Source organism: Scomber japonicus, chromosome 19, assembly GCF_027409825.1.
Source record: "Scomber japonicus isolate fScoJap1 chromosome 19, fScoJap1.pri, whole genome shotgun sequence".
NCBI classification, from domain to species: Eukaryota; Metazoa; Chordata; class Actinopteri; order Scombriformes; family Scombridae; genus Scomber; species Scomber japonicus.
Window position 1 is genome coordinate 6320892 of NC_070596.1, and position 9796 is coordinate 6330687.

At 38.7% G+C, this 9796-nt stretch overlaps 1 protein-coding gene across 1 annotated transcript in view; it reads right to left on the minus strand.

Moving 5' to 3' along the window:
- Positions 1-9241, minus strand: part of kcnv2a (potassium channel, subfamily V, member 2a) — a 10474-nt gene extending 1233 nt beyond the window's left edge. Inside the window, exons 1-7 of the mRNA XM_053340531.1 lie at positions 9104-9241; positions 7492-7638; positions 6362-6540; positions 6064-6235; positions 3474-3665; positions 2552-2806; positions 1065-1181 (exon numbers count right to left, since the gene is read on the minus strand). Coding sequence (XP_053196506.1) covers positions 1065-1181; positions 2552-2806; positions 3474-3665; positions 6064-6235; positions 6362-6540; positions 7492-7638; positions 9104-9241 — 1200 coding nt within the window. The remainder of the gene's footprint in view (positions 1-1064; positions 1182-2551; positions 2807-3473; positions 3666-6063; positions 6236-6361; positions 6541-7491; positions 7639-9103) is intronic.
- Between the last annotated feature and the right edge of the window lie 555 nt (positions 9242-9796).

Below are 9796 nucleotides of genomic sequence, written 5' to 3' on the forward strand. Positions count from 1 at the left end.
CTCCATATCCGTCAGCACTAGTGAGGATGTTTTCATCACCTGACAAAGCTGCTGTCCTGTTCATCTGATTTGACTTGTTCCTGCTAGTCTGTCTTTATTTATGCTGATGAATTGTCTTCCTGCTTGACTTGTTTTTCATTTTTCTTCTGTCTATCTTTGTTAAAGCAGATAAACTGTCCTGTTGTGTTACTGCTGCTCATATTGATTCTTGCTCATATCTGCTCTTGTGAAGCTGTTCTTTTTATCGCTTTGTTCAATCATAATTTGCTCTGCTTTTATTGTGTCCTGCTTCTGTCAGCTACGTTCTAGATTTATTATAACTGACACATCTTACATTTCTTGATTTGAGGCTGCTGACTCACACCTGGGGCAGAGACAACCTATTAAAACTAGCTTTTGGGCTAATTCTGGTATATTTACAGTAATGTCTACCAATATGCACTCACTCAGACATATACACTAATGAAATAAGAAATAAAGTAATCAACCTAATGGCAAATGCAATGAACTGTGTCCAATGTTCACTGTTTTACATCAGATAAAACTATTTTAATTAAAAGTTGAATCATAATGTGCGTTGCATTAATCATTGTGACAACACTGTAAATCAATAAGGCTGCTCTGCTTGTTCTCACACTATAGTTAAATCTCACACACATTACACTTTATCCACCTTACATCACTTTAAACAGTCACATGTTGCAGCTCTGCACCAAAATCAGTATTTTTTTAGATTGTAGCAATTATCAGAAATAACAGAGGAGCAGTGAGTTTCCTCTGAACCCTCCTGACCAGCTTGTCTATAGCTGAGCAGCATATGTACTGTTCTGTGTTCTCCTTTCATCCCGTTACCGTGGTGAGAGCAGGCAGCCTGTGGAGAACCGATCGAAGAAAAAAGGAAAAAGAAAGAGCTGGACTGAGTCGTGACTGAAGATCAAACTAGAATTAAATAAGTGAATCCTGTTTGGAGATGTTTCTCACGCAACTGTCCTACTGCATTCATTAGAAGGAAGACTTTAAGAGATTTTTTGAGGATGTGTGTGAGCTGCGGTTCAGACTCTGACCTGCTGGTAGCACTGTCTCAGCGTGAAGCCGAACGCTCTGAGGCCTGTCGAGTGACGAGCCAGCTTCAAAATCCTGAAGATTCGCATCAGACGCATGATCCTCAGGACCTGACCCACCTGCAGAGAGGATGACACGCAGGAGGAGAGGAGGAGAGGAGGAGGAGGAGGAGGAGGAGGAGGAGGAGGAGGATGCTGTCAGTTCATGTTCATGGACCGCTGCGTGGAGGGTCCTCCTCAGCAGTCCCTGTCTGCTGCACTGATGGGTTTTTACGTGTGAATGAACACAGACTCATGATTCTGAGATAGTGCAGGAATAAAGAGAACTGGATGACAGGATTTGTTGTCCTATTATTATTATTCTTATTATTATTATTATGATTTTATTTCTTTTATGTTTTGGGGGGAAATCAAATCAATCAGACTTATACAGCACTCTACATCCTATATAAATAAATAAATAAATAAATAATAATGACTCAATAAAAACAGGAAGTGAGGAAACGCTATCATAACTCATGAGTCTGCAGTGAGGAAGCATAAAAATGTAGAAATTCAGAATACCCAAATAAAATAAAAGATAATGAAATATTAATGAACTATAATAAATAAAGAATAAAATAAAACCATTATAAAATAAAGTGTGTAAAACCAGAAATGTGAGGTGGGGTTAATAAATGAAAAACAAAGATAAGAAGAAAATTAAATAATAAAACAACTAAAAGAGGAAATTTGATTGATTACAGCTAGATATAAAAAGGTGAGTTATGAAAACAATCAGGATATAAAATAGAATATAAAAAGAATAGCCCAAGTAGTAAAAAGACAGATGAATGAATAAAATAAAGTTCAATTGAAAGCCAGATTAAAAAGGTATGTCTTAAATTTGAACTAGTCCCTTAAATTCAGCTCAACTCCTCATCCTCAGCTGGACAACAGTGGGATTTTCTATTGAATATAAATTAATATATAACACAAATATTTATTCTATAATTTATTGTGTTCCCTTCTTGAGTTTAGATCAAAGAGAGATAAGGGATACATGGCCGGATTTACCATACGGGCAATCTGGGGAAGTGTCCAGGGGCCCCTTTTTGGGTTTTTGGGCGGAGGGGGGGGGGGGGGTTGGCTCCACAGATATACAATACAGAGCTTGAACCATTCCAAGTCAAAGTAAATGAAGTCTGATGACTGTTTTATTTGTCAATTTGACGGCTGGGCTGTGTGAGGGAAAATGATCAACTAGCAGAAAATGGACAGTAACTAAAAGGAGGAAGAAGAAAGAAAAAAAAAGAAGAGAAAGAGAAAGAGAAAGAAGCTTTGTCAAAAAGTCTAAAAATGAAGAAGAGGAGGGTGGAAATTAAAATAATGATGGTGGTTGGAGGGGGGGGACATCAAATGAAGAACTGGTGTATGTCATTTATTTGATATCTAATAAAAAAAAGATAAAAGGATCCATTTATTGATGCGGAGGGTTTCTGTCTCTTTACCTTTCCCACTCTGGCCACTGTCTCGATGTCCCCTGCGTGCTGGTGGATGTCCTTGTCCTCGAAGCACTCCAGGACCATCTGCAGGTAGTGAGGCAGGATAGCGATCAGGTCCACCGTGTTGAGCACGCTCCGCCCGAAAAGCTTCAGGTCTGGGGTGGAGACGAGGCGCAGCAGGTACTCCAGGGTGAAGAAAGTGATGCAGAACGTTTCCACGCACTCGCCGTAAAACCTGCCGCTCGGCTGTCCGGACGCCGTCTGGAACAGGAAGTGATGATGGAAGTGATAGACTGTTACTACATGTTGGATCTGATGGTGAGATTATTGTTTGGAAAAATCAGGTTTTGTCCTCCCGGGTCACACTGAGCCCGTCTGTTTAGACTGTTCTTTCTTTCCTCCCTCCCTTCCTTCTTTCCTCCCTCCTACCTATCTTCCTTCTTTCCCCCCTCCCTCCTACCTTCCTTCCTTCTTTCATCTGTCCTTCCTTCCTTCCTTCCCATCCTTCCTTCCTCCTGCCTTTCCTTTCTTCTTCCTCACTCCCTTCCTCCCTTCCTTTCCTTCCTTCCTTCTTTCCTCCCTCCCTCCCTTCTTTCTTCTTCCCTTCCATCCTTCCTCCTTCCCTTCCATCCTTCCTCCCTCTCTCCTTTCCTTCCTTCTTCCTCCTTTCCATCCTTCCTCCCTCCTTTCCTTCCTTCTTCCTTCCTTCCATCCTTCCTTCTTCCCTCCTTTCCTTTTCTTCCTTCTTCTTCTCGTCCTTCATTGACTCGAGGACAACAGGAGGGTTAACAATATGAATATCACACTGACTGTAACATTAAAGGAGCATTCAGCGATTTTGCACATCTTTGGCTATTAAGAACAAGCTGTGAACTCATCTCATCAGTACGTATTTGCCTTTTTGTTCCCCCCCGACACACACACACACCTTGTACTGCAGCTCCTCCACGGTGTTGAGCGTCATGGCGACCAGCGAGACCAACACGAAGACAGAGGAGGCGAGCGCCATCAGCTTGGCAGGGACAGAGGAGAATGGCTTCTCCATCAGGTTCCAGACTGTCCTGCGGGTCGACCCGAAAGCCATGCCGTAATACACCGCCTCGTCCTCCTCCATCTCCATCTGGAGGAACAGGACAGGAATAGATCAGAGTCACACATATTTTATGATCATATGTGGCCGAATGATGGGAATATGTAAGTTACAACTTCAAAAACAGAACAGAACGCTCATTAAAGTTGTAGAAGAATACAGTAGGTAAGTGTGTATGTAAGCTAAATATAAAATGAAAGAGTAATAAATGGGAAATGGTTAATAAAAAGATCTGAAAATGAGGTCAAAACAAAACCAAACAAACTAAATGTCAAAAACACAAGCTACAACATAACTCAACTAAATAACTAAATAAACTAAATGTCAAGAAAACACAGCAGGGAAGAAGGCAGTACGGCAAACTGCATCCGAGTGGGACCTCCCGTGATGGAAACATCTGTCAAAATCTGTGCCAAGGAAAAGCTTATTCTCTCTCCATCTGTCAAGACAGCAGAGCTCTGATTTATAATATGGGTCAGACAGACAGACTCAGTCACTGACAAACTCTCACAGGTACAAAAATATAAACTTCCAATCTGCTTTACCAATGAAGCAGTGCTAGGTGATGACTTGGCATTTTTATTTCGCAGCACTTTAATAATAATGGAACCTGACAGGAAGAGAAAAATGATTATTATTGTGCATTAAATAAAGAATTCATTAGGTAGTTTATAGGGACTATTTAGTTGAACTGAAAACTGTCTCCAGTGTGTACTGTGAATTATCTAAAGTGACTCTCTTGTTGAATCTCATATATTACAAGTACCACAAATAAATATTTAATGTCCTCATATTGTATTGTGGTGGCAGGAAGAATCAAAGAGACAAATAAAGTGTCTGCATGGAGAGACTGCACTGTTTTTACCTTTGAAATAAGCCCAATGCAAGATGAAGGATGCCTGATAGATAGTCAGGAAATAGTCACAACACACAACACGAAAGAAAAATGGATGCTAATTTTAGGTTATTTGTTTTTCTGTATTTCAGGACAGAATGTGTTAAAACTGTTAAAAATCATTGTCAAGTGTAATAACAATATACATTTGAGCAAATGAAGAAGAGTTATTGAACTGTGACTGTGCTTTCTATGTGGCTCGATGATAAAGCTACATGACACAAGCTACATGCTAACTTACAGTACAGCTAGCGTTCCCTGTTCCCACCATGAGTCATCCGTTTTCTCATGTTTTTAAAAAGGAATATTTAACTAAATTCATTTTTAATATGAAGTCTAAAAAGTAATGGTGAAAAGATATGTGTATTTCTGTATATTTATTCTATTGACGGGTTAGCCAAACTGCTCTGTGGTTAGCTTATGGTAAGTTTAGCTAATACATCATGAAAACTGATTTTAAACAACTATTAACTCTATGTAACATTATCAATGAATCTTCAAAGTGAGCTGACTGTACTGAGTCATCATGATTACTGTCTTACTGTCAGTAGTTTCTAGCAGTGTTTAGCAGTCAGGTGTCAACATGAACACCTTAAGAGGTTTTTCTCACTGTAATCATTCTTCCTGTTCATACTGACTATTAAATGATCTCCTTCAAATGTGCTTCCAATGTAAAGTGATGGAGGTCTAAATCCACAGTGTGTCCACACACTCATTTAAAGTAGATGATCAGCTTCTATTGAGCTTCAGCAGTCTGAGTTAGTCATATCAAGTGATATCTGACACATTTACAGTCTTTTTAGCATCAAATTCCCTCTTAGTGTTTCCATGTTGAGCTGTGGTGGAAGTATAGTAACAAAAAGATAAACTTTATTATTAACATATCTACTTGATTTGACTCATTTGGACGACTGAAGCTTCATATTAGCTTCAGATCAACTTTTAAATACATTATTACACAGAAGGAGGACTGTGGATTTGTCTCCATCACTTCCATTTTAAGTGCATAATGAATGGATCTTCTAATAGTCATCATTTGGGCTCCTGACTGTTGTTTGAAGACAGACCGTCCTTCAAAGCATATTAAATTCTGCCAGAGCTACAATCACAATCATGACATCATACCTCTGTTGTAATAATAGAGTGCTGAGCTGATAACCTTATGTACTGTGTTTGTTTATGTGAATTTAGTTCTGAACAGAATGTGACAACTTGAACTAGCAAGACAGCCAGAATCAGCATTATATGAGCTGTGATGTGTTCACTTACTGATGCATATACCAAAATATAGAATGAACTAGATAGTCAGTGACAATGAATCTTTGAACTGAACCAAAAAAGTGATTTGTATCAGCAACGTGATTTGTGATTTACATCAGTTGTCATCTGACTTGGCTCAGCTGTTTCTCCAGTTGAGGAAATCAAACATCCACAAGAACACTACTAAACACTTAGCTGACAAATCTGGACATGTTGACATCTAGAGCCAGACTATCACATGCAAGTCCATTACAAAATTGTAAGTTAACCCACCTCTGCCAGCAGCTGTCTCTGTATTTTCAGCTGCTCGTACAGCTCATCCTGCCTCTCCTCAAAGGAGATGCGGCAGCAGCGTTGGCTGTTTTTGATTCTGACTCCCCAGTAGTTTATCTCCTCCAGGAAGTTGCGGGGACACAGTTCATCTTTGATCCACAACACTCCAGTCCTGGTTGGAGAGGACAGAGACAGGAGATCAACTATTATAACAAGTGTTCATAGAAAGAAGAGGGAAACAGTGTGTGTGCGTGATACCATTTTAAAATATTATAGTTTATAATGTAGTTTATTTCACCTGTAAAAGTTGAAGATGTTGTGGAAGATTTGAGGGTCCCTGTCGAAGAAGAACTCGTTGCTATGGACGATGTAGTCATCACACAGGTCCAACTTCCTGTTGTGATCTGTGTATGTGGCCAACCGGCCAATCCGTGTTTTTGGATACCTGGCAGCTAACCTGTAGGGTAAGTGGTACATCTGCAGGAGAGGACAGCACAAGAGAATCCAGTCAAGTATAGGAAATAGTGACCGAAAAGTCTCATGTTTGGCTCAATTTCAAGTTTAGGTGTGTGAAACATACTTAGAATTTTTGTTACACATTTGAAATGCCCATTAAAGAAAAAGTTACATTTGTTGTGTTATGGATCAAATCTGACCTGGTAATAATTAAGGGTTAATTATGCAGAGAAATACTAAATGTTACCAAACCCTCACGAATAACAACAATTACAACAAAACAAAAATAACAGGAATAAAATACTGTAATAATAGTACAATGATATTGTGTAATAATATTAAAATTGCTTTTCATGCCAAGAAAGGGTATCAACTTAAATCCAACTGACAAGAGGCACACACACACACACACACACACACACACACACACACACACACACACACACACACACACACACACACACACACACACACACACACACACACACACACACACACACACACACACACGTGTCTCCTGTCCTCCAGCTGTATAGCAGTATATAGGCTGCAGCGTTCTCATGCTTTATTTCTTACATCTCATTGCACACAGCGCACAAACCAACATACACATATATAGACACAGATAGACATAGACATACACACACTGACATACATTCATTTCCTGTAAACTTACCCTAACAATATAAGTTTAATCTAACCCTAACCACTGACCCAAAAATCAGCTGTTGTCCCCGATTAAGGACACATTTGGACAAACAGACCTCAATTAAATTATGTTTGGTCTAAAATGTGTCCCTGAAACTACACACTTGCACACACAGACACATTTACACATCTCATGTCCTCCTGTTCTAGCAGTGTATAGATAGGCTGGGGCTTTCTCATGCTCATGGCACCACATGATGTTTGATGTTGTGAGTCAGATACTAACACAGCTGTGGTTTATGTTTGTGGAGCAGTACAAGTTACCGTTCCTCCAACATTGATGTTGAGGGTGAAGTGTTTGGTTGGAGAGAGCACCAGGCGGGACGGAGACGCCGGGAATCCATCGTCCTCTTCATCATCATCATCATCATCATCATCAGCATAAAGATCGTAGACGTCACTGCTCAGGTCCTTTTTAAATAAAACAAAAGCCTCATGTTTGGATGATAACTTCTGCATTTTCAGCTTTTATCTAACATGAATGAAATAATCTAACTAGGACAAGGCTTTGAATATGATTTAAATTCTGGACAATTATGAGAAATACAACTAATCATAAGTCACAAAATTTAAGAGAAACTAAACGAAAAGAAAAAAGTACAACAAGGAGACTGTTCAGGGCAAAATTTGACCCATTTTTCAAGTTTCAGGTGTACAAACATGGCTTTTGTTACATCCTCTACAACACTGAGAACAGTAACACGTTAAAGAAAAAGTGACAAATCTCATATTATGTTGTATGTAATGGGTAAAAAAAATGGCTCACTAGTAATTCTAGGTTGTTTATCCAGAATAAATACATAGTTTGATTAAATAATTATTAGTTACAACATTTAAGAAAAATATGGATAAGACAGGACTAGACAGGAAACTGTTAAAGAAGGCGTACCTGTGATAAAAGAACATGGAAATATCATTAATATCTGAGATTTCATTTCAAAATTCTGAGTCGAGCAGAATACTTGGTGCAGACCTGAACCATTTCACATCAATTTAAGATGATGAAACTGAATCATTTAACACCAAGTAATCTCTGGTTCCAACTACTTTAACTTGACGATTTCCTACTTTTATTTTTTTAGCTTTTTTTTATCATTGTGAAAATTTGGATTTTTCATTGGGCGATCAGACAAAACAATTTGAGATTGTCCACCAGGGGGAGCTATTCACATGTTTATTATATTGTCATATTGTCAATATGTTGTACACCTCCAGAAAAGTAACAGCTGTGACAGTTTGTTGCTTCTTCCAGGCAAAAAAATACATGAATACAATAGTTGTTCATTTAACTCTTTCACCACCTGCAGTGAATAAGTCATTTTTCTTTTCTAGCTGCTTTTTTCTTGGTTACATGTCGTACCAAGTTGATTAGTTGATTAACTGATTAGTCAATTGACAGGAAATAATCTACACATTTTGTTAACTGTTTTAAATCATTTTTGAGTCAAAGATGATGAACAACCACGGCTTCTAGTTTCTGAAATATGTGAATTTGATATCAGCTCCTTTTGTCCCAACAACATTCCCAAACCCAAATAATAAAAAAAACATTATTTACTATGACATAAAACAAAGTGATGAGGATGTCAACCTGGGCTCTAGAAAAAGCATTAAAAACTTAAATAATGGTAAGTTGCAGCCCTAAAAATATCTAAACAATAAACAGTAAATATGTGTTGACTTTGGTACAGTTTTATAAAAAGCCTTTTTTTATATTCAGTGTTTTGCTTTGAATATTTAAATGACATTTAACTGAAACATGTAACTTTACCTCTATAGAGTTGAGTAACTCATGGTCAGTAAAGAGAAAAGGAACTTGAGGGAAGACTACAACAAATGATAAAAACACAGTAGTAGTAGCAGTAAATGATCTGACCTGCATGGAGTTCCATGGTTTTATAGTGCTGTTGCTGAAATATAAAAAATCAGCTGGTTCTTTGACAGCTTGAGTCCGGTTGCCATGCTTGTAGCCGGGGAACAAGCTCCTGCTCCGGGCTCTGAGGCGGGTCAACATGGTCACCGCTGGGTGTCTGTCAACCTAAAAATCAATCAAACTGCATAGAGTGATAGCCTGGCATCTCTAACACCATCTAACCCTCACACACACACACACACACACACACACACAAAGCTGGCATCTTGGATGTGGGTAAAAAACCTTAATCTCACACACATACAAAGGCAAGAAGGCAAGAATGGGAAATGCTTTCACACAAATTCAGAGAGATGTGTTCTAATGCACACAGATCACACACACACACACACACACACGGATGATGTAGGAAGTGACTGTCATCGTCTAATGCTGCAGCCTGCAGATGATCTGGGTGCTTAAAGTTTTAAATACTATTATCCTCTTCCATCCATCTCTTGATCCCCCTCTCTCTCGCTCTCTCTCTTTCTCCTCCCACTTACTGCAACATCTCATAACTTTACAAATCTGATAAACTAATGCTGGATGATAGGGTTGAAGTCAATGTCATAATATTAATATTTTTTTCCTCTTCAATAAAGGAGAAGATTAAGAGCTCAACCCTAACGTTAGCATGCCAACATTGCTTTTTTTTTT